The sequence below is a fragment of the Mustelus asterias genome, chromosome 7 (genome assembly GCF_964213995.1).
Source record: "Mustelus asterias chromosome 7, sMusAst1.hap1.1, whole genome shotgun sequence".
Taxonomy (NCBI): domain Eukaryota; kingdom Metazoa; phylum Chordata; class Chondrichthyes; order Carcharhiniformes; family Triakidae; genus Mustelus; species Mustelus asterias.
The window spans coordinates 100,804,150-100,830,128 of record NC_135807.1 but is presented as its reverse complement, the minus strand read 5'-3'; the positions used below and the strand labels follow the sequence as shown (position 1 = coordinate 100,830,128).

General features: G+C 41.4%; 1 protein-coding gene across 5 annotated transcripts in view; it reads right to left on the bottom strand.

Annotated features, from left to right (window-relative positions):
• The window catches only part of pdcd6ip (programmed cell death 6 interacting protein), a 96,170-nt gene that overhangs the window by 1,001 nt on the left and 69,190 nt on the right, over window positions 1–25,979 (bottom strand). For 3 of the 5 annotated variants that reach the window (XM_078216574.1, XM_078216573.1, XM_078216575.1), the window contains 8 exons: window positions 24,593–24,770; window positions 24,119–24,230; window positions 20,834–21,003; window positions 18,594–18,842; window positions 12,300–12,434; window positions 11,336–11,430; window positions 10,480–10,609; window positions 2,379–2,575 (listed from right to left, as the gene is read on the bottom strand). In XM_078216574.1, the coding sequence (XP_078072700.1) occupies window positions 2,379–2,575; window positions 10,480–10,609; window positions 11,336–11,430; window positions 12,300–12,434; window positions 18,594–18,842; window positions 20,834–21,003; window positions 24,119–24,230; window positions 24,593–24,770 (1,266 nt within the window). Of the gene's footprint in view, window positions 1–2,378; window positions 2,576–8,797; window positions 8,858–10,479; window positions 10,610–11,335; window positions 11,431–12,299; window positions 12,435–18,593; window positions 18,843–20,833; window positions 21,004–24,118; window positions 24,231–24,592; window positions 24,771–25,979 lie in introns of all 5 variants that reach the window. The other 2 variants (XM_078216571.1, XM_078216572.1) reach the window with 1 other exon arrangement.

The following is a 25,979-nucleotide window of genomic DNA, read 5'->3' as shown; positions in this document are numbered from 1 at the left end:
CTTATATCATAGTCCTCATGTTTAAATGGTTAATATTCCTAAACATAGATCAAAGACATTTTGATGAGAGAAAAAGACATGACAACAGAAGGAACAAGATTCAAGATGATCTGCTAATGCACAGCAAACTATATGGAAAATACAAATACATGATCAGGAATTTTTTTTAAATCCCTTCGCTATCTCAATTTGGGGGGGGGGGGGGGGGGGGGGGGGGGGGATGGTGATGTCACTGGACGAGTAACCTAGAAGCCAAGCTGATACTCTGGGAGCAGGGGTTCAAATTCCACCATTGCAAGTGGTGGAAGTTAAATGCAATTAATAAGTTTGGAATACAAATCTAGTCTCAGTAATGGAGGCCATGACAATGATCATTGATTGCTGTAAAAGTCCATCTGGTCCAGTAACATCCTTTGGGGAAGGAAATCTGCCATCCTTACCTGATCTGGCCTACGCCCGACTCCAGATCCACAGCAAAATGATTAACTCTTAACTGCCTTCGACAATGACTGAACAAGCCACTCATTTCAAGAGCCATTAGGGAAGGGCAACAAATGCTGGCCTTGTCAGTGTTGCCCATATCCCATGAAAGACTGAGAATATTCAGGTTTACGTTGTTTACTTACTTAGTAAAATATTAAACGCAAATTTCCAATCCAATAGCCAATTATGTAATATTGCACAGAAAAAGTCTCAAACAGTATCAATTCACATTGTAATTAGTGGATCCATTAATCGCTAAAGCTATGCCAGGTCTTGCTTTAATTTTTTTTATACATTCGTGGGACATAGGCATCGTTGGCTGGCCAGTATTTATTGCCCATCCCTAGTTGCCCTTGAGAAGGTGGTGGTGAGAAGATGGTGGTGAGCAGTCTTCTCGAATCGCTGCAGTCCATGTTCTGTGGGTTGACCCACAATGCTGTTAGGGGGGAATTCTGGTATTTTGACCCAGCGACTGCGAAGGAATGGTGATATATTTCCAAGTCAGGATGGTGAGTGACTTGGAGGGGAACTTGCAGGTGGTGGTTCCCATGTATCTGCTGCCCTTGTCCTTCGAGACTGAAGTGGTTGTGTGTTTGGAAGATGCTGTCTGAGGATCTTTGATGAATTGCTGCAGTGCATCTTGTAAATAGTACACACTGCTGCTACTGAGTGTCGGTGGTGGAGGGAGTGGATGTTTGTAGATGTGGTGCCAATCAAGAAGGCTGCTTTGTCCTGGATGGTGTCAAGCTTCTTGAGTGTTGTTCGAGCTGCACCCATCCAGGCAAGTGGGGACTATTCCATCACACTCCTGACTTGTGCCTTGTAGCTGGTGGATAGATCAGGGGAGTCAGGAGGTGAGTTACTCGCTGCATTATTCCTAGCCTCTGACCTGCTCATGTAGCCACTGTATTAATGCGAGTCCAGTTGAGTGTTTTTTTTTTTAATTGTCTCCTTTTGTTTGAACTTGGATACTGCAAACACTGTGCAAACTTCTCATACCACTATTCCTGAGCCAAATAAATGTACTCTGTCCAAAGGAAGGCCAAGTCCACAGGACAAAGCTACACAGATAATTCTTGCAAAGTTAGCCCATATCATCACACTAAAAGCTCCAAGTTTTATTTCAGATCACTGATCAATGCCCTTCTGAAAGAAGCATGCCGATAAGTGATTGAACTAATGATTTTGAACTCAAATTTTCCTGATATCACAATGAAATACGTCAACTTGTTAAATGGCTATTTTCATCTGCTGCAAGTGATACCGGATATCTTGTAGCTTATGGGAGATTTAATTGGTGCTCCTTTAGTCTCTCTTTTGGCAGAGTACATTTCTTTACCTTCATAACAATGACTATACATAACAAATGATCCACTTGGTATAAAATGTTTGGCACATACTAAGGGAATTAGAGGGCATGATGTAAATAGAAGTTCTTTCTATAATAGAATACACTTGTCAATATGGAGTCACTTTTGGATTGTTTTTGCGGGGGGGGGGGCGGAGAAAGAGTTTACATTAATTTCTCTCTATTTATAATTGATCCACATATCATGTTGGCATTGGCTAGCTGTTGAAGGTCCAAACATGGTCTACTTTCAGTTTTAAATCAACAAGCTGCACTTAGTTCAATAAAATGTTATTAAACCTCACTGATGAACCAGTTAACGGTTGGAAATTAAAATTCTCCATTTTATTTCTCTTTTGTGGCAGCATGTCCAAAATATACTTCAAGTGACTGAGGGAAACCAAAAACTCTTAAATTAGGCAGTACTTAATCATCAAGCTTTGCAAACTGTTTTCGGCTTTTTATGTTTCAACGTAATTTTTTACTTACAAAAATCAAATAGTTAACAGTTAGTTAGGTTGACAATGCAAATTCCATCACGACTTACCCAGGATATCCTTGATATGAGGGATATGGAGGTCCCTGTGCTTGTGACAGCATACCAGTGCCTCCAATGGAAGCAGGCATAGAAGCAACTGGAACAGGAGCACTTGCGGTTGCAGGAGCTGCAGCTAATGGTGCAGCTGGAAAAGTGGATCCAACCGATGGAGGTGGAGGCCGTGCAGGAGGCTGAGGTTTAGGTTGCTATATGATAAAAGAAAAGGGGCTTGGAATGAGATTGAAGAGAATGTTAAAAATAAAGACATTAACATTTATCTATCTGGATGCAGAATGCATATTAGAGCTGGAATATTATCAGTAAACCACAATTCTGACATACTATCCACCCTAGATTTTCTCTAAATATATTAACACCAACCACATTAAAGCTAGCTCAAGCAGCGTGGTCCAACTTTGGTCCAATTTCATTGCAATAAATTATTTCAGAATCTTATGTCTTTATGAAAAATAATCACAGGTGTCTGGAGTAATTTGGAGAGATCAGGTAGTCATAATTCAGTGTTAGCCATCGAGCATTTGTCATCGGTCCATTTGGAATAATTTAAGAAAACTTATTCAGTATTGTTGATGGATGCAATTCAAATTGCTACAATATAAAGAGGACTTTTGGTATCAAAATAATAATCATAAAGTAGCAAAGTTGGACACAAGTATGCATTGTAATACAGAACCATTTCAAAGCTCTCCAATGTACGTTTCATGTTGCAATAACCAAACCTGTTTACACCAAGCAGAAAGAAAAATAGTTTGCATCCCTGCACAACAAAATGGCAATATTTTATACATTAATTATTGGGTACTTTTGTTGTGTGTGTGTGTGGATTAGTAATACAGTGAGCGTTAGAGACCATGAAACAGTCTCAATTAACTTGCATTGTGTGGTTTTCAAAAATTGGCATGAATCTCACGCAGAGGGAGCTTGGGGGAACTTAAATTTTTAAATTCCACATTTCCCCCCTCCCCATTTCATTATGTTACCCAAGACGAACAGCAAACTGAACCAGATGACAAAGGGAAAAGAAACACAAAGTGAGGAAAATGTGGATTTAAGTTGGACTGAAAGTGAATGAACAGACTAGAGGACAGAACATTGGGATGGGGTGCTGGAGGATTGGGGGCTCGGGTAGTGAGGGAGAGATGAATCTGGAAATAAAGGTTGAGGATGGGGGCTGGTTGTGGGTGGATGGAGGGGCAGGAATTTGGAATCAGGGGAGGAAATGAAACCAGGAATTACATGGAAAATTGTGCAGGTTTGGGGCCCAGCATTTCATACCAACCCAAGAACAGCAGCAATGTCATGTGAGAGAATGTGGACAAGTGAAGAGCAGTCCTTGAAGGAGTGCACGAAACCCAAGGCTTTTACTGTGAAGTTTTTATTCATTCATGGGATGTAGGCATCGCTGCCAGTCAACATTATTGTCCATTCCTAAATTGCCCGCCTGGAGGTGGGAGTAAGCCATCTTCTTGAACCACTGCAGTCCATCCAGACTGGTTAAACCCACTGTGCTGTTAGGAAATGAGTGTTCCAGATTTTGACCCATCAACGGTTAAGGAATGATGATATAGTTCCAAGTCAGGATTGTGCACAGCTTGGAGGGCGATTACGGGTAGTTGTATTCCCTTGCATCCGTGTCCTTCTAAGTAGTACAATTCATGGGTTTGGAAAGTGCTGCCGAAGGAGCCCTGGTGCGTTGCTGCAGTGTGTCTTATATATGGTACACACTGCTGCCACTGTACCACAATAATGAATGGGATGCTGACCAAATAGGCTTCATTGTCCTGGATGCTGTTGAGTTTCTGGAATGTTGTTCAGCTGCACTCATCATGGCAAGTGAAGAATGTTACATGATTATTCTCTAGAGGTAAACAGCCTTTAAGGAGTCAGGAAGTGGCTTATTTGTATAGAATTCCCAGCCTCTTATCTGCACTCAGTCACATATGGCTGGTCCAATTCAGATTCTGCTCAATGATAACTCAGATTCAGCGACAGGAATGGCATTGAATGTCAAGGAAGATGGTTAGATTCTGTCTTGTTGAAATTGGTCATTGCTTGCACTGGTGTTGCACAAATGTTACTTGCCATGTATCAGCTCAAGTGAAAGATTGTTTCCGCTGTTGGGCAAATGGAGAACAAAGGGACAAAGGCAGATGAGAGATGAATTGCTATTTCAATTTTACTAGGGCTCTTTGATGCCACACTCAAATGTTGTCAGGGGCAGGTTTTACTCCTTACTTCTGGACTTCACCTCTTTTGTCCAATTTTGGATCCAGGTTATAATAAGGTCTGGAGCCAAGTAGCTCGGGCAGAACCCAGACTCAATATCGTTGAGCAAATTATTGGCGCACAAGTGCCACTTGATAGCACTTGTCAGCAACACCTTCCAGTTGCTGATGATAGAGAGTTGACTGACCTGTATTTAGCCAAATTGGATTTGTCCTGCTTTACGAGGACAGGGCATCCTGAGCAATTTTCCACATCGTCAGGTAGAAGCCAGTTATGGAAATTTACTGTAACTGTTTGCTGACCTATCACCATTAAGAATGGGATGCTTCTAGAGACGACTCCTCCCATTGGTTGTTTTATTGCCCAACACCATTCATGTCTAGGATGTGACAGAACTGCAAAGCTGATTGGATCTGTTGGTTCCAGGATCCTTCAGTATCATTGGTGCTTCCACTGTTTTAAGATGTGAAGAGCAAGAGGATAAGATGCGAAGGAGTAGGACCCATCAAATGTGATGGTGGGAAAGTCTGTATTGAACCGGTTGAATACTTTGCTTCAGTATTCACAGTGGAAAAGGATCTTGGTAGTTGCAGTGCAGACTTGCAGTGGACTGAGAAGATTGAGCATGTGGGCATTAGGAAAGAGAATGTGTTGGAGCTGTTGAAAAGCATCAAGTTAGATAAATCGCCGGGACCGGATGGGATGTATCCCAGGTTACTCTGGGAGGCGAGGGAAGAGATTGCTGATCCTCTGGCGATGATCTTTGCGTCGTCAATGGAGACAGGAGAGGTTCTGGAGGATTGGAGGATGGCGGATGTGGTTCCGTTATTCAAGAAAGGGAGAAGAGATAGCCCAGGAAATTATAGACCGGTGAGTTTAACCTCAGTGGAGGTAAGTTGATGGAGAAGATCCTGAGAGGCAGGATTTATGAACATTTGGAAAGGAATAGTATGATCAGTAGTAGCCAGCACGGCTTTGTCCGAGGCAGATCATGCCTTACGAGCCTGATTGAGTTTTTTGAAAATGTGACTAGACACTTAGACGGGGGAAGAGCGGTAGATGTGGTTTATATGGATTTCAGTAAGGCGTTTGATAAGGTGCCCCATGCAAGGCTTATGGAGAAAATGAAGGGGCATGGGATACAAGGGGACATTGCTTTGTGGATTCAGAACTGGCTTGCCCACAGAAGGCAAAGAGTGGTTGTAGATGGGTCTTTTGCAGAGTGGAGGTCAGTCACCAGTGGGGTGCCCCAGGGATCTGTTCTGGGACCCTTGCTCTTTGTGATTTTTATAAATGACCTGGATGAGGAAGACGGGCTGGCAAGTTTGCTGATGACACAAAGGTTGGAGGTGTTGTGGATAGTGTAGAGGGATGTCAGCAGTTGCAACGAGACATGGATAAGATGCAAGACCGGGCGGGGAAGTGGCAGATGGACTTCAACCCAGATAAGTGTGTGGTGGTTCATTTTGGCAGGTCAAATAGGATGGAAGAATATAATATTAAGGGCAAGACGTTTGGCAGTGGAAGAACAGAGGGATCTTGGGGTCTGGGTTCATAGGACGCTCAAAGCGGTGTCGCAGGTAGAGGCTGTGGTTAAGAAGGCGTATGGAATACTGGCCTTCATCAATGGAGGAATTGAGTTTAGAAATCGGGAGATAATGCTGCAGCTGTATAGGACCCTGGTCAGACCCCACCTGGAGTACTGTGCCCAGTTCTGGTCGCCTCATTACAGAAAGGATGTGGAAGCCATAGAATAGGTGCAGAGGAGGTTTACGAGAATGTTGCCGGGATTAAGTGGTGTGCCTTATGAGGATAGGTTGAGAGAGCTAGGTCTATTCTCCTTGGAGAGGCGAAGGATGAGAGGTGACCTGATAGAGGTGTATAAGATGTTGAGAGGTATTGATAGAGTGGATTCTGAGAGGCTTTTACCCAGGGCTGAAATGGTTGCCACAAGAGGCCACAGGTTTAGGGTGCTGGGGAGTAGGTATAGAGGAGATGTTAGGAGTAAGTTTTTAACTCAGAGGGTGGTGGGTGCGTGGAATCGGCTGCCAGTAGTGGTGGTGGAAGCGGATTCCATTGAGTCGTTTAAGAGACTTTTGGATAGGTTCATGGAGGTTAGTTAGATAGAGGGTTATAGATGAGCCTAGAAGGTAAGGAAATTGTTTGGCGCAACTTATGGGCCGAAGGGCCTGTTTGTGCTGTAGCTTTTCTATGTTCTATGCATGTAGTCCTGTGTTGTAGGTTCACTAGGTTGAGCCAGGTATGGAGGGACTTTCTTACGAGAGGTTGAGTAGAGTGGGCCCATACTCATTGGAGTTTAGAAGAATAAGAGGTGACCTTACTGAGACATATGGAATTAAAACATATAGAATAAAAACAGGGGACTTGACAGGGTAGATGCAGATAGAGGTCCTAGGGCTAGAGGGCATAATCTCAGAGTAAGGGGGTCACCCATTTAAGACAAAGATGAGGAGGAATTTCTTCTCTCAGAGGGTAGTTATTGTGTGGAATTCTTACCACAGGTGGTGTAGAGGCTGGGTCATTATGTTCAAGGCTGAGATAGACAGATTTTTAATCAGCAAGGAAATCAAGGGTTATGGGAACAAGGCAAGAAAGTGGCATTGATGATTATCAGATCAATCATGATCTCACTGAATGGTAGAGCAGTATTGATAGACCAAATAATCTACATCTGCTCCTATGTCTTACGATCACTACCCATGAGCCATGCTGCAGTCAAAGCCAGCATGTCAAATACAATGAGTCACACGAAGGTTGTGCACAGCAAAGGCCTTGTTCACGCATGAACATGCATTCTGGTGGAATTGCAGAGAAGATTGTTCGCCTGTTGACAGAATCCAAAATGGCAGAGACAGGTAATGTGAATAATACAGGGAAGGAAATTGGCGAGATTAATCATCAGTTGATGTGCTGGATGGCAAATGGGCGAGAAAGGGAGTTGTTGTTCGTACGCATATTACAACAGCTGACTTGATGTGGCCTTTGGAGAATACAAAAAGGCAAACAGAGAAGCTTCATTCTAGAAACTGAGATTTAAGCCTGAAAACTGGCAGAAAAGTAGAACAGCAGAGTAGCAACAATGATAGGGACTTGCAGTGATGGGGAGAGTTAGCGGACAAAGTATCCATGAAAGGATAAAATAAAAGATGGCATGACTGGTTGACACAAAGGGGAAGAGACATAAGAAGGGCAAGACAGAAAAAATGATAGAAATAATGGGCTGAGGAAAGGTAAATGTGAATTTGGAGGTCATTGGCCCTACACAGTACTTTTGGCCATTGGCCATTGTACTTTTCATATATCCTTTCATATTCTTCCTTTCAAAAAAACTTCAGACAATTTGAGTTCTTGGAGTGTCAATTCTCTGGTCTAAACACCAACTTCAAAAACTTCACACCTGAGCTGTCTCCCCAATATTCCTGGTATATTCTCGCACTAAATGGCTATTCACATTCTGCTTCTTTCTCTTTGTCACTTTGAGGCCATTGACATTGTACTACTGCTGTTAATAACAAAAAAACTGGAACTTGCAAACGTGGCAAGCTTTACCTCAAGTAATAATGGCAATAATTCTAGATCTGTATCAAGAAATACAGCTTTACTAAAATGCTTGTGCTTTTTTCTTTCATGTATCTGTTCAAAGTGAAGATAGTATACTGCACATACACTTCTCAGCATTTTAATCTCCATCAGTAGAATTATAATCCAATTTGTTCTTCCTTTGAAGCAATTAACAGCGTAGTCTTGGCTTTTTAGCCATTTTTCCCTCCTTTGTTTTGTCAACCAAGACAAAGGCTTCTCTAATCTCGCCGTATTGTTTCTGAAGTGTTAGACAACCTAATTTTCCTTTTCAGATGCTGATTCACCTGTTGTGTATTTCCAACATTTTATTTCTGTTCATAAAAACTATTCATCTAACAGTATACACTGTTACTGAACTATGAATAAAAGCTATCTGGTGCATTCTCCAGAAAATGAATTACTGCATTTTTTTTGTATAAATCATGAGATGTTTTTAAATCTAGAAATATTAAAAGAATTTATCTCATCTTTCAAGCCCAATCATGTGGATCATGATTCATCACAAACCCTTATACAACCACACATACAACCAACAAAATATATGTATTAAAATAAACTACAGAGTAAAAAAGAACTACATTTTCACAACCACCAATGGATGAAGGTGCGGCATGTTCAGGAGGTTGAGGTTCGGATGGCTGGAAAAAAGAACAACTTTGAATGGGACTAAAGAGGAATGTTACAAGACAAAGACACTATAACATCCAAGCGAAAACTTCATGAGGTTGCCGGTACAAATAGTTGCTGGACACAGCCAGAGTTTGCACTGTTTTGCTTCAATGTTCCATGTGTCATTAGTGGGATATGTGAAATTATTCTGATGTCTAACCATACACAAATAATACATGCAGTCAAACCAATAAATTACACTGTACAATGGACATGTAGAATCAAAAAGTTGATCGTGTTGGTCAAAATGGACAAACACTTAATCTAAAGACAAATTAACGTCACTGTCAACTTTATGTCAAATTATATTTGGACTAAAAATACAATTTGGGAAGAGGCTCGCAAAACAACTAAAAGCTCGGTCGTGATATTACAGTCATGTTCCAGTTAATAAAGAAATCTTTGAAACAATGGGATTGCAGTGAAAAACTAGTTATAGGCCAGGATTCTCCCCAAAAAATTCTAAGCTCCCAACGTGCAGAAAATGGGAGTAAATCCCGTTGGTTTTTTCCAGCATGATTTCCAGAATGATTCTCTGACACACTGCGCATCAGAGTGCCTCAGCATGATTCTCTCTGTGGCAGGGCCTCATCCTGATATAGTGTGCAATCTTCCCGCTCATGTTTTATCCCCCGCTGGGACAGGTTTCCTCCAGCGAGGATTAAAGCTGGTCCCCATCAACAGGCACCAGGCACGATGGCCTCGCTGGTGGAGACAGAGGCCATTGAGGCCCCTCTGGGAGGTTGGAGGCAGGTGGGGGGTGCTCCTTGGACAGTGCATTAGGGATCAGTGGGGGAGGTAGGGAGGAAGACGGCTGTCCATCGGGGAGAGGGAGTTGTTCAGAGCCCAGCAATGGGGGATGGCCCAGTGCGCATGCGCTGATCTCCCTACTGATAGATGGCACAGTGGCCCGCTCAGCACTGTGCTCAGGCGGGCTGGATTTGGCCCCACCCGGGCAGACTCTGAAACACAGAGTGCCGGAAGTTCATTCAATTACATGAGCCCAATTTGGTGGTTTGAGTAATGCAGGTAAAAATTAATCTAGCATAAAATTTAGCATTTTTAATCAGTGTCAAAGTACAACCTTGAATAACCGAATTTTAAATGACTGACAATGACAAAACGAGGCAGAATCAATTTCTAGTTGTGGGCACAGTAATCAATTCCTTAGCAAATGTGAAAAAAAAATGCTTAAAAGTGACTGTCTGCCCAAAAGAAGCCTTGTAAATTATACATTTTGGAGCCCCTCCCAACCCCCACCCCGCTCGCCCCCCTTGACTGCAATGAACAAAAACTCAAAATAATGATTATTGTATTGAGTGATGACTAGCTTAATGATCAGGGCCTGAATCCAGTGCAATGTTTTTATGCCGTCATAAAAGATGCTGTAAATTCATTTCAAACTGAATATAATCTGGCCTTCAAGTAATGTTGACTTTGGACGAAGTGCACCAACAACAAACAGCATAATGGAGCCAAAACTTTCTTCCCCGATATTTACCTTTGTTCCATATAACGGAGTTTACATACTTGCAGCTACTTTAAGGTCTCAAAAGAGATTGATCATAAGGATTTTGATTAGTATACTTACAAATACATTTCTGGGTGCAGGAGTTGGAACAGCAGGTGTGGTTCCTCCAACAGAAACAGCAGACTGGTATGCAGGTGCTACTGGAATATTAGGTGCACTGGGTTCTCTAGCTATGCTTTGTTGTAAATCCCTAAAAGGGCAATAAAATTATAAACCTTAACATTTAAGCTTTCCTTTGTGTTCACAGAGTTCTGCAAAGTTGACAACCACATAAAACTATAGATTCAGACATAGTGGAAATAGTTGTGCGCACCATCTCTAACATCTGATAAATGTTTTAAAGGGGCTTCATCCATTGTGACTGTTTGGCAATAGAATGAGGGTGCTGACAACTCACTAGCACCACTGGAATAAGTGTAGCCATTCAGCTTGTTAAGCCTGTTCCACCATTCAATTGGATCTTGGCTGATCTGCAATTTAACTTCATCTACCTATTTGGGCTCAATATCCTAGTGCAGCAAAAAAAAAAATCAATCTCAGATTTAGAATCAATACTTGAGCTACCATACACTTGTTTTTGTCCTAAATCCATAGACCTACTCTGTCTACTACTGCAGTTAGCTCCGCTGTCTACTACTACAGTTAGTTCCATAAAAGATTCAATTAGGTTTGTTAGGTATGAACTGCTAACCAAGTACTCCGGTTCCCTCCGAAGTACTGCAGGATGGCCAAGCTAGATTGCCCCTTAGTGTCCTAAGGTATATAGGTTAAGGGGATTAGCAGGCTAAATGTTAGATTACAGGGGTAGGGCCTGGGAGAGTTTTGGTGCTGCCTTGGTGGTCCGAATGGCCTCCTTCTCCACTGTAGGGATTCGAGGATTCTATGACTGTTGTAGGAAAATACAAAAATCACTTACTTTAAAAGTTCATCTCTTTCAGTCTTGCGGGCAAACACAATGTCAGAACATTTTGTTTGGAATTTCAGGAGAATTTCAGTAAATCCATTGTAGAACTACAAAGGAGAGATATTTATACAAACTATTATGACAATACACTGACAGCCGCCCTAATCTTGTCATAGCAATGTTGCCACTACAAATTCACTAACAGTTACTCACTGTTGCAAATATATATGAAAGTAGAAAAATTCTACAAAAATTGACAGTTAAGTCTGTGCTGCTTTTGAAATGGGATTTGGGGTCTTTGTGCACCAATTGTTGCGTATTTGAAATCTGCTTTGGAAACTAATTAAAGTGAAGGTTGTGCCCCTCATGGATGCTTTCTGCCATTGCACATCAGTGAATATCTCCTATGGTCAGGTAAGTTCTTTTGAAACATTCTGTTCAATGTTTGAAGTGTCTGAACAGATGCTCCTTATCTGTAGATTATCCCACATTTTTAAAAAAGTGCTCGAGGGCTCAACTGTTTTCAGACTCTTCTAATTTCCTGTTATTAAATGGTGTCCTCTGAACCCTTGAAAGGGCACAGTTGCAGCCACACAAGTTCTGATCATTTTTGTACCTCCATATCTTCTCGGGTTAGCTTTGTTTTTTTTGAAGACAGGAACTATGAAACCAGCTTTTCTACCACTACATTTTATGCACTTTGATAATGTTTCATGCAAGCCAATCTTGCCTTTTACAACAGAAAGTTAAAAATACAAGAAATGTAGTACAACAGTGAAAATTTCCAGTTAAGATTGTGTTAAATCACCACTTGAAAATGTTTGAACTGAAAGCTTTAAAATGCTGTGCAAATTCAAAACTGATGTAAGTTTTAAAATGACAAGTTCACGATGTGAAGTGTTTAATGACTATTATGTGATACAAGGATGAAATTACTTGAATCATTTTTTTCAGAAAACAAACAAAAAAAACTCACCTTTGTTCCTTCTTTCAAGTTATTAACAAGTTCAACAAACTGATCATGTCCTGCTGCTAACTTCTTAAGAATTTCCTCCCTCTGATTCGCATCAGTGCTTGACTGTGTTGACTTTGAAAATTCCTCATGAGCAGCCTAGGCAAAACAGATGCAAGTGTTAAATTATTTGTTTCAAACTCATGTTGGTAAGAGTAGGCCAACTTATCTAAAGAGTGTAGTGAAAAAAAGAGGGACAATCAACAAGCATTTCATTAGTTAAGCAATGTTACAATAATACTTTTAAACAGTAATTTGGTTCCTAAGATTACTCATGGACCTGATCTTTCGTAAAAATAATTCACAATTAGGAGTAATGTAACAGATATGTGCTAAATACATGGCATATTTCTGTATCAAGTGCATAAATAAACTATTGATGATTAGTATGAAGCTCTGGGAAATAAAAGGAAGCTGATCCCATGTTACTTGTGATTTAACACATCTGTTATTATCAACCAACATATTCTGTGTTGACCAATTCATTCAAAGTCTTTAGGAGGCCGACCTTAAAACTGAAATCACAAGTGATTGGAGATTAGGCTGCTACTTTAGTGGTACAAAACAAAAACTGCTATTTTGTAATGTTAAAAAAAAGAGACCGGGTCCAACATGACTCCAGGAAAAACTAATGCAAGACTCTATGGCAACAACTTAGATTTGAAAGCATATGCAATGCAATTCTTGCCGTCTCAAACCAGATTTAAATACCCTACGCACTTCAAACCAACCTACAGTTAATTTCAATACATACAGTACAAAGTATAGGTATAGTATCTCAAAACCAGTAACCTGGGAACCGATCTTGCCTGCTTTCAGGTTGGGTGTTTCGGGCCAGATATACTAGTGTTGAGGGTATTTTTTTAAGGATTGCAAAGGACACTTTTGAAAAAGGAGACACAATGCTCCAAGGTAAGCCAGAGAAAATTTTAGGAGCTAAAATCATAGAATCCCTACAGTGCAGAAGGTGGTCAGTCAGCCCATCGAGCCTGCACCGACAACAATCCCACGCAGGCCCTATTCCCGTAAGCTCCCATATTTGCCCTGCTAATCCCCCTGGCACTAAGGGTCAATTTACTTTAGCCAATCCACCTAATCCACATATCTTTGGAATGTGGGAGGAAACCGGAGCACCCGGAGGAAACCCATGCAGACACGGGAAGAACATGCAAACTCCACACAGACAAGCACCCAAGACCAGAATCAAACTCTGGTCCCTGGCGCTGCAAAGCAGAAGTGCTAACCACTGTGCCATCGTGATGCTCTGCTGCTTCAGATCTGTCAGTGATACACTGCAGGTATGAAGAAGTGTTGGTGATGAATGGGAGCAGCTCCAACGAACTTCCCAGCCACACAGTTAAACCAAAGATGTCAGTGAGGAAGGAAAGTCAGGTGGTTGCAGCTTTAAAAAAAATGGCCCGTTTTTGGACAATGGTGGTTTTCAGACAGCCAGATTTGAGATACTGTACCTGTACCGACACTACTGTTCTCACTCTCTCGAGCACTTCCACTTCAATAGGCAGAGAACACCAAAAGTTTAACTTGTTTGTGTCTTTTAGATGCTATCTCACGAGCTGTGCACTCATCTTTATTTCAGATCTTTGTAGAATCAGAATGATTAGAGTACAGAAGGGTGCATTTAGCCAGTCCATCTGCAAGAATAATTGACCTAATGCCAATCTGGTGCCTGCTCCCTGCAGCCTGCAAATTATTTCTCTTCAGATAATGATCCATTTCTCTTCCAAAAGCCACAACTGAATCTGCTTCCACCACTCGCAAGCAGTACATTCCTGATCGTAAGCACTTGCAGCATTAAAAGAATTTCCTCAATCCCTCTACATTTAACAGTTTCTCCTCATCCACTCCATCCAGACCACTCATGACTTTGAACACCTCCATTAAACCTCCTCTTGACTGCCTCCTGCCCAAGGAAGAATTACAACTGAAATTCCTCATCTTCGGAACCATTCTTGTGAATATTCTCGGAGCCTTCTCCAATGCATTGGCATCCCTACCAAAAGTACAGTGCCCATAAATGCATGCAACACTGCAGTCAAGGTCAGTGTTTTATAAAGGCTTGTTAGAACTTAACTGTTCCTGCATTCCATGGCCCATGTGCTCTTTTAACTATGCTCTCAATCTGTCCTGCCAACCTCAGTGACCTGTAAACATATACCCCGAGGTCCCTCTGTTCCCACACACCCTCCAGAATTGCATCCTTGTATTTTATATCATCTCTCTGCACCAAAGCTGATCCACCTCTTGTCTGCCCACATCCTTCTGAAATTGAACTCCCTCCCCTCGGCGTTCACAATAATTATTTTTTTAATTCCAGGGGATATGGGCACCGACATTTATTGCCCATTCCTCATTGCCCTTGAAGAGAGTGCTTTGCAGACAACATTTAAAAGTCAATCACGTTGCTGTGGGTCTGGAGTCAGACCAGGTAAGGGGTAGCAGATTTCCTTCCCTGAAGGACATTAGTGAACCAGATGGGTTTTTACGACAATCAACAATTGTTTCACGGTCTTTAGGCTTTACTTGCAGCTATTTTCATTGAATTCAAATTTCACCATCTGCCATGGTACGATTCAAACTCAGGTCCCTCAGGCATTACCATGGGTCTCTAGATCACTAGTCTAGTGACAATACCGCTATGCCACTTTTGCTTCCCTCCAGGTCTCACATCATCCACAAGTTCTGCAACTTTGCCCTGTACATCAAAGTCTAGGCTATAAACATATATCACAAAGAACAGCAATGATTCCCAGAGCACCCCATCATAAATCATCCTCCAGTCCAAAAAGCAACTGTTCACCACCAATCTCCATTTCCTGTGACTCAGCCAACTCCACATCACCACTGTCCCTGTCATGAGCTCTTAACTTTGCTCAGAAATCAATTGTACAGTATTTCATCAAATGCCTTTTGGAAGTTCATGCACATCAGATAACTACACTACCCTCATTCATCCCCTTTGCTACCTCAAAAAACTCAAACGAGCAAGTTAAATACAACTTTCCCTTAACAAATCCAAGCTTGTTTTCTGCAATTTATCCACATCTGTCCAAGTTACTATTACTGTGGTCCCAAATTATTTTCTCCAAAAGCTTCCCAACTGACTGCTCTGCAGTTGCCAAGTTACATCTTACAACCCCCTCTTCAACAAGGATACAGGTATAACATATAAAATTCTGCAATCCTTGAGCACCACCTCCACATCAAATGAGGATCAAAAAGCCCCTTCAACCTCTGCCCTTACCGCCCCGAGCATTCTTGGATGCATTTCATCTGGTCCTGATGACTTAGTGCACTGCATCCATCTAACACCTCCTGCTTAGACCCAAGTGTATGAACTACCTCTACTTTCACCATGACTTGGGCAGTATCTTCTTCCTTGGTTAAAAACAGATTCAAAGTACCATTTAGTACCTTAGCCATGCCCCTTGCCTCCTCCATGCACAAATGCTTTTTCAGTTCGATAATCAGCCTTACTCCTTTGACCAACTCTATTATTTACATGCCGATAGAAGGCTTCCTTTTTGTGTTATCTGCCAGTCTGTTTTCATCACCCCTCTATTTTCTCTGATCATTTTGCTCAATTCCCCTCTGAACTTTCTATACGAGACTGATGTGTCATATGTACCCTTATTCTACTTCATCTTACTTCCCATCTAGTTTGTTATTCAGGGAGCTCTGGATGTGTTTGCCTTATCTTTATTGCTCATCGAAGTTACCTTGACTGTACTCAAACTACCTACTTTTTAAAGGCAACCCATTGGCAGGCAAACCTGAAACTGAAAAATCGTCGATCCCAATTTATGTGCCTCAGATCCATTCTCACTCCACTGAAATCAGCCCACCCGCAATTAATTATTCTTACCCCAAACTGTTCCTTATCCTTTGCCACAGCCAATCCTCATGATACAATGATCACTGTCCCCTAATGTCCCCCTACTGACACTTGATCCACTAGGTTTAGTTCATACTTAATTTTTCAATAAACAGTCACAATATCTGTGAATTCTTGTAACTATAATTTTAAAATGTATCATAAAAAGTCTCAACACCAGGTTAAAGGCCAACAGGTATATTTGGTATCATGAACTTTCAGAGTGCTGCTCCTTGATATGATGAAGGAGCAGCGCTCCGAAAGCTCACAATACCAAATAAACCTGTTGGCCTTGAACTTGGTGTTGTGAGATTTCTTACTGTGCCCACCCCAGTCCAACAGTGACATCTCCACATTATGGCTACCTTTAAAATGTACTGTCAATTTTTTTTTTTAAAAAAACAATGCAGGAACAAAGGACTACATCACGGCAGCACATTTTTGTAAGCCCTGTTTACATGTTTTAAACCACTAATGGCATACTAGTTTGCAGAAGATTATTGGAAGGCAATGGCCTGGTGGTGTTATTGCTTGACTATTAATCCAGAAACTCAGCTAAAGTTCTGGGAAGCGGGTTCGAATCCCGCCATGGCAGGTGGTAATTTGAATTCAATTAAAAAGTACCTGGAATTAAGAAGCTACTGATGACCATGAAATCATTGTCGATTGTCGGAAAAACCCATCTAGTTCACTAATGTCCTTTAGGGAAGGAAATCTGCCATCCTGACCGGTCTGACCTACGTGTAACTCCAGACCCACAGCAATGTGGTTGACTCTGAGGAAAATTGGGAATATTATCTGGGAAGCTCTTAACCTTGTGGCTGATGGTGTAAAGCAATGTCAGCAGAAGATGGAAGTGGAGGGTGTACGAGTCCTACAAGACAGTGCTGTCCCTACAAACAACATTGGCATAGAGCCAAAGGACACAAATCCCTGCCAAGCAATGTGGCATTCAGCACAACAGGAGCAGTGCACCACGATGGCAGGTAAGCCATGTCTGTTGCACTCCTCCTTAGTCTCAAGTAAACTGAAGTGTGTCTTGTGCACACCAATTCTTTTCAAATGGGTTTAAGGCTGACGCGATTTCCCACCGGCTTAACACAAGATTGTTCACAGCTCCAGGGACCTGGGTTCGATTCCCGGCTTGGGTCACTGTCTGTGTGGAGTTTGCACATTCTCCTCGTGTCTGCGTGGGTTTCCTCCAGGTGCTCCGGTTTCCTCCCACAGTCCAAAGATGTGCGGGTTAGGTTGATTGGCCATGCTAAAAATTGCCCTTAGTGTCCTGAGATGCGTAGATTAGAGGGATTAGCGGGTAAAATATGAAGGGATATGGGGGTAGGGCCTGGGTGGGACTGTCGTCGGTGCAGACTCAATGGGCCGAATGGCCTCTTTCTGTACTGTAGGGTTTCTATGATTTCTATTTCTATGATTTCTAAGATTGGAAGGCGTGGGGAGACTCCAGCGAGCAGTGATTTTAATGAGCATTTATGAGATGCAGATGAATGCAAAATGACACACATGCCATCAGGCAGCAGGATAACTGACCCTGGGAGAATTGCAACCTATTGTGACGCCGGCAGGTTTCCAATTTTTTGGCTCCAGCTAGATTCTCCCCTCCCAGCAGCCACGAAACCCACGATGAGCAGAATGGGAGAATTCCACCCAATGTCTCTTTTTATAGTAAAACTCAACTTCTGTTGTACTAAATGACAATTTAAATCAATTACCTTCACTTAATTCACGTGTTAAATTTGTCCCACATACAATGTTATTTGAGTATTATATTCAAGTTCTTAAACAGTTTGCCAAGCTTTATTTTAAATAGGAACAGAGGTAGGCCAAAATTCTTTTGATCATGTTCCACCATTGAATTAAATCATGGTTGAACTGCATCTTAATTCCATAACCCACAGGAAAACAGATTCAATTCTGGTGAATCAGCGCTGCATCCCTTAAAGATCAATATATCCTTCCCAAGTTATGGTACACAGAGCCGAATGCAGTACAACAGGTGGTTTTTCAGCCAGTGTCCTATAAAGTTATAATGTAGCTGCTACCACTTATTCAATCATCTTGAAGTAAAGGTCAACACTCCATTAGCCCTTTTAATTATTTTTGTGCCAGCATTAGCACTTTATAGAATGCGTCGCCTGAAAGCGTGGGGGAAACAGATTCAATTGTGGCTTTCGAAAGGCAAGCACCTGAAGGGAAAAAAAATGTACAGCTGCAGGAAAAGTATATGGGAATGGGATTAACTAAACTGCTCGTGCAGAGAATGGCACGGGCCTTTACAGGCCAAATGACTTGCATGTTTGCTGTAGCCATTCTCATAGAATCATATTCTACAGCATGTACAGTTTAATTACCTGAATTTTAGCAAGCAACTCCTCCTGCTTTTTCAGATTTTGTTGCACATTCTCGGTGTGACCTCCATAAAAATGATCAAGTTCAGTCACCGAGATAGCCTCCTCATTTATGGCACCATCCTGAGCCAATGCTGTCAGAAACTTATTTGTCATGTCAAACTGTAATGACTTGATGTCATTCTCAAAAGTTTCTCTCTCCTTCTTGACTTCATTTAAAGAAGCGAGAAGTGTCTTCAGGAGCATAACAACCTAAAGAAGATCAGGAAAGTCAACTGTCAAAAGTAGTTCAAATAATTCAACATCTATAAGCTATTATAAACAAAGCAACATTGTTTTTCTCTGCATATGAAACGGTTCTGATGAAGCAATCAGAAGTTAATTCATTTCCAGACATTCAACTTACACAGAAAAAAGACAGGTACAGTTTCAAAGTTAGCCAAACCAAAAATACAGAACAACATTTTGACTTCAAAGTTTGTAAACACAAGTCAACGCCCATCGATTGTGGAGATTCCATTCCTGCAAAATCTCTGAAGGAGCAAAATTGCCAACGGTGAACCTGTGCACGTGCAGAAATCGCACTATGTGGGAAAGGTGAGAATACGTAGGTTCACACCAGAGGTGGAAAGAAGTCACCATAAAAGCCATATTGTAGTAAAAAGCCAAATGGTCCACTTTGGACTTCAGGAAAAGGACCGGTCACCCCTACCAGTTTTGGTCAAGATGCAACTCCAATCCCACATCCGAAGCTGCTCAAACTGTTCTCAGAGCAACTACAGGTGAGGAAATGAATACTTCCTTGGTCATACTGTCAACAATTCAATTAATAAATTTAAAAAACATTTTCATTTCATTCCGTAGCTTCATAGATCAAAGACAGGGCTAAAATACGGTTAACTCTGTAGTGCTGAGAAGCTCAGATGCATAGCCAGTAAGGACTTCAAGTTTAATTACGGTTCTGTGGTTAGGTAGCCCATATTAACCAAGAAGAGGTTCATATATATTACAATCAGTGCTGGGACCCTTGCTGTTTGTATAAATGATTTGGAGGAAAAGTAATTGGTTTGATTAGTAAGCTTGTGAACGACACAAAGATTGGTGGATTTGCGAATAGCAATGAGGATCAGAGGATACAGCAGGACGTAGATTGGTTGGAGACTTGGGCGAAGAGATGGCAGATGGAATTTAATCCGAGCAAATGTGAGGTAATGCATTTTGGAAGGTCTAATACAGATAGGAAATATACAGTAAATGGCAGAACCCTTAAGAGTATTGAGAGGCAAAGGGATCTGGGTGTACAGGTAACAGGTCACTGAAAGTGGCAATGTAGGTGGAGAAGGTCGTCAAGAAGGTAGCATCGGCCGGGGCATTGAGTTTCAAAATTGGCAAGTCGTGTTGCAGCTTTATAGAACCTTAGTTAGGCTGCACTTGGAATATTGTGTTCAATTCTGGTCGCCACAGTATCAGAAGGATGTGGAGGCTTTGGAGGGGGTACAGAAAAGATTTATCAGGATGTTGCCTGGCACGGATGGCATTAGCTATAAGGAGAGGTTCGTGAAACTTGGTTTGTTCTCACTGGAATGACGGAGGTTGAGGGGCGACCTGATAGAAGTCTCCATGATTATGAGAAGCTTTTTTCAGGGTGGAAGAGTCAATTACTAGGAGGCATAGGTTTAAGGTGCGAGGGGCAAGGTTTAAAGGAGATGTACGAGGCAAGTTTTTTTGTTTACACAGAGGGTGGTGGGTGCCTGGAACTAGCTGCCAGGGGAGGTAGTGGAAGCAGATACGATAGTGACATTTAAGGGGCATCTTGACAAATACATGAATAGGATGGGAACAGAGGGATATAGTCCCCGGAAGGGTAGGGGGTTTTAGTTCAGTCGGGCAGCATGGTCGGTGCAGGCTTGGAGGGCCAAAGGGCCTGTAACTGTGCTGTAATTTTCTTTGTTCTTTGAGAGAATGAGGTTCTAAAATTATTGCCAGTATTCCAGTGTGAATCGTGTGAGCATTTTGATGTGATTATCCAAGAATTAAATAGCCACCTGAAACTGTCAATGCTCACAGGAATAGCAGCTATTTAACGTTTAAAGCACCAACAAAACTTTACCTATGCAAGGAATTGGAAGGGGAAAAAAAATCTGCCAACAGGTTACACAACTCTACAGTTTCATTTCCATTTCATGGCATATTTTTGTTCTCAAAACAGGAGGATTGAGGGCTTACAGCAGGTCTTACTTTACCTCACTGCCTTGAAGGGATTTGGTAGGATTTCCAGACGGTATGGCAGCATTCAACTCTGCTTCAGGTTTACAGAGCAGCGAAATAATTTCTCTGTGAGTTGCATAACGTTCTCTGACCACTTTATCTGCTTGGACAGCTCGGTCCAGAGTAGTTCTGAAATTAGCTCCCTCTTTGAAAGAAAACACAATTATTTTAAATTTTCAGCATCATCTTTTCAGAGTAGTAAAATCTGTTTGTTTGGGTCACCCCAAAACCACTGAGCAGACTTCTTTCTCCAACTGACAAACTAAAGAAGCAACGCCCACAGTGCAGACAGCCAAAACAAAGTTTAAAAAACCAAGAGCATTAAGGCAGCAACAGGTGAGTCAAACTAGGTTTTGAGAATGTTGAATTAATGAGTCAGGATTGGCACCAATATGAGGATTTCAACACAATGGATAGAATAATCTTACAGGATTTGATTCAAAGTATCTTGAAATTCACTGACTATGGTAGCATTGATAAAGTGGAGACATAAAGATTGTAATGGAGAAAGATTTGCTAGTCCAAGAAATGTCTACTCAATCTGGCAGTGACAAGTGCCTGAAGAGGCTTTCTAGACATTTCAGAAATACTGAAGCTTTTGATTAATTTGAATTTTATAGCACATGATTAACTGAAGGCAATTCAGTATGTATTTTCCCATCAAAAGGGAAATCAAGTTCAAGGAAGGTATCTCGAACACACAGATAATGTTCCAGCTGAAGACAAAGGAGATAATGAAGACAAAGTCATTTGTGGATTATGAAAGACAAAAAGGAAAGCACATTCAAAAGTAGCTATCAGTTTGATCAGTGGAGAAAATTCGCAGCCACTGGAAATTGAAAAACCTTTGGCCAATTTAAAATCAGAGGAGATTTAAGGTGTATGCGTTCAGCGATTCACTGTACAAAACACTGCACTATTCTAATGGATAGTAGAGAAGAAAATTGTGATACATTAGCATTGAAGGCTTAATGAGGACAGCAACAGAAATCTCATGTCTGATGAGGGAATCTGCTGGGTTAACTAGCTTTATGTCATACAAATGTAAATTTTAAACTTTTCTTTTTCAAATTAATAATAGCTATGTCTTATCATAGAATCTCTACAGTGCAGAAGGAGGCCATTCGGTCCATCGAGTCTGCATCGACCACAATCCCACCCAGGCCCTATTCCTGGAACCCCACATATTTACCTGCTAATCCCCCTGAAACTAGGGTCAATTTAGCATGGCCAATCCACCTAACCTGCACATCTTTGGACTGTGGGAGGAAACAGGAGCACCCGGAGGAAGCCACACAGACACAGGGAGAACATGCAAACTCCGCACGGTGACCAGAGTCCGGAATTGAACCTGGGTCCCTGGAGCTGAGGCAGCACTGCTAACAACTGTGCCTCATTAATCTTTTTCAGTTGATTGTAGGCTTTACTTTTAAAATATGCCATGAAAATGCTGGAAAACTAAGCAGGTAATGCAGCATCCGTGCAGATAGGGTATGTGGGTAATTGAGGAGTGGACCAGGGTGTTTCGAAGTGTCTTCAGACTTCTGAGAGGAGGGGAGAGGAAACTGTGTTTGGAACACATGCTTCCCAATGCTCCCAACGAGACCTTCCCATGCAAGAATAAGTGGTGTAACACCTACCCTTTTACAACCTCCCCCTTCACCATCCAAGACCAAAGTATTCCCTCCAGTTGAAATAGTGATTTACGTGTATCATTATAATTTTGTATACAGCAAGTCCCGTTTGACATTGGTAAATTAACAGGTCTGTAATCTCATTGAGCGTCAAGAGACTGCTTTCAAAGTCGTTGCCCACATATGTCATTGATTACATGTTGGAGTGGCATCTACCACGTTAGCACTTGGTCGCCTTCTGGACTCAACATGGAGCTGAACAATTAATTTGCGCCATGATTTTGTTTCCTTTTCCTTGCACGTTTTCTCTTAACCTTGCTTTCTTCCTGTTTTGGCTCTCGAGTGGCAGCAATTCTTTAATCTGTCAATTACACCTCACTTGGATACATCTTTTGTTTCTTTGCTTCTTCCATTATCACTTCCTTTGGCTCTACAAACATTTGCCATTTAATGTCACCCCAAGGTTCTTGTTCCACCCTCCCCCATTTCACCAGCTTAAAACCTGTTGCACTTCTAACTTGTGTTATTTCCAGAGTAAGGTCAAAAACCTGAAATGATAATGCTGTTTTTTCTCCAAATGCTGCCTGACCTGCTGAGTATTTCCAGCATTTCCTGTTTTTATTTCAGATTTTCAACAACCACAGAATTCTACTTCTGTTTTATTAATAGCAGAAGGCAATTATGCAAAACACACAGATTAGGTGAAGGATAATTTCAATTTACAGCAATATCCATAATTTTAGAAAGCGTCAATTTAAGTCTAAGAAGGATATGCTGTGAGATTTCACTGGGATGAACATTTTCAAGGATCAAGAGGTAAAAGATCTGACATCAGAAAATGTTGCTGTGAAAAATATCAAACACAAACTGCATAGGATGGTGTAGCAATGCAAATGAACATATTAAAAAGTAAAAAAGTAAAATTTATTAGTCACAACTAAGACTTACATTAACACAGCAATGAAGATGCTGTGAAATTTCTTTAGTCGCCACAGTCAGGCACCTGTTCGGATCAATGCACCTAACCAGCACATATTACTGACCCATCTGATGTGTTATTTTAATTTCTTCAGTTTTGTTATTGGATCGCACTTCAGCTTTATGGCCACCCTTGCCCCAAAACAGCATTGTGGTCAATCATAAAACTGCACATTAAGTTAGTTTTAAGTCTGGTCATCATTAGGCTTCATGCATAAATGGGAGACATTTTTAATTTCATTCATGTGTAGAATAATGCAATGGTAATCATAGAAATGTACAAGTGGTGCTGTAGCTAAACATGTGTAGTGATTTTCAACACTTCCACGCTCAAGAGACAACCCAAAGACATCCAAAGTCTTGAATCATGGCATTTCTTTCAGAATGGGCCGACTGCAATCTTATTGCAGAGTAAGAAAATGCATACAGCACCCTAATTGTACCAGGAACCAGTGTTACATTATCAGTGACCATGCAAGTACTGTCAGAGCCCACAAATAGCAAATTTAAAAGAGTGAAGATCATGCTATCCAGTTTCAACAGCTAAACTCTAAAGGGCAGAAACTCCAGCAGTAAATGTTAAACATTGTTACTGGCACGCTGGAACAGATTTAAAATTAAAAATGGTACTTGAGGACTTTTTCTTACCTGTTCTTAGGGGTTTGTACAGTTCACTTGAAGGCGTCCTTTTCCACCGTTCTTTAAATTTTGCTTTCAGGTCATTATCAGTGATTTCCTCTTGATCAAGTACTTTCAGTGCCTAAAGAAAAAACACTTTTCCATATAAAATTTAGTACTGCAGCAAGCACCGTTCGATGAGCCATAAAAGGCTACAAATTGTTTTTGGAAAGAAAACAAGATTCCTTTGTCAACTATTACAATGGGGGAAATTAACCCGTTTGAATTACATTAAACCGACAAAAAGTGCAAGTGGGTTATCTGATGAGGCTATCTTGCAACACAAACCCCATTTATTTTACAGAACATTAAGAAAAATGTTTATGCATACTAATTAACAAGATACCCACATTCACAAAGTGACCATCTTGTAACTGGGGTTTAACATTTCAAAAGAAAGCACAAAAACATAAAGCAGAGAAAAGGTAGGAAAAAATAGGTTACCTCATCCAGAATTTCTCTGTTTCTTTGCAGAAGTTCTGGAAGATCCCTCATAAGTTGATCTATCGTCTGTAGACCACCCTGCTGAATAACAACTTTGGACTTCTCCAAAATAGACCCAGGAATGGTGTCACCAGAAACATCCTCTACGGCAGCTGGCAAATTCAAGGAAGCCAGCACACTGAAAGATGAAATTAAATATAACTATAATACAATTAACTATTGCTACTCTGTCATCTCTCCTCTGATATGCAAAAATACCTGGAATAAATCTAATGGTCTTACTCTTGTTCATTGGTGAAGCTTCCCCACTTATGCTTTCATAAGTAGATTGGAAGTGTATTTCTTCTCTAATTAGCCAATAGTAACCTTCAATCTCCCTCACCTGAGTGTGCAACTCCATGAGCAGCAATTGCCTGGTAACATCAGCCCCTCACAACTAATCTTTGTATCCATAAACTGGCTGACAGAGGGGTTATCACAGCTGAGTTTGATATATATTTTTATTCATACTATGATCGACTTAGAGTTGGTGAGCACTTTCATGCTTTTCAAGATGGCCTGTGGGGCCAAGCTCCCCCCAGCAGCATGTGGCAGACAGTGCTCTGGATCACCCTGGCCAAGATGGCGTGCTGTGTGTTGTAGTGAATGAAATGTAACACATCAGAGGCAATGCACTTGAAAAGGTTGATGACAAAGGAGTTCATGACACTCATGGCCTTGGACAAGGTCCTGGTTGAAGAGTAGACCTGGGTCACCACAGAGTACACCTAAGTGGAGTAGCTCAGCTTGAGATCTCTGCTTCTTGGGCAACTTCTATGTGACTTTAGTCAGCAACTGCTTGGACACCTTGCGGAATGCACCATCCTTAGCCAGAGCCGCCACCTCAGGCATTCCGCTCAACTTCAACGAACTTAACATGCACATACTTTCCAGCACAGATTACCAGTTGGCTTTCAGGAACATAAACCCTGACTGGGCTTTCTATCCTAACTCAGGGTCGAGGCAGTCAATTGTAATGTCCGACTTATTTCCTTGAATGAGACTAGTTAAAGCAGCATAAAAATCAGCCTTGGACCTCTCTGGGGTGTACAACTGAGTTTTACAGTCAAAAGTGCTTTTACTGACTCAGCCCAGAAAATCAATATTCTTGATCTTTGTTCTATGACACACCCAAGTTCTCACCAGCATACATTTGACTTTTTTCCATCTTGCTTTACAAACACACACTTCTTGGCAAGATATACATATTGGGGGACAGGAATGAAAGGCTTGTGCAGAGGACAGAAAACTGACCAACTGGCATGACTGCTCTCCAGTTGATTCAGCAAAGACAGATAAAGTGGTAAACATTAAAATTTCACTAAATTTGGTTGCTATGGACAAAAAA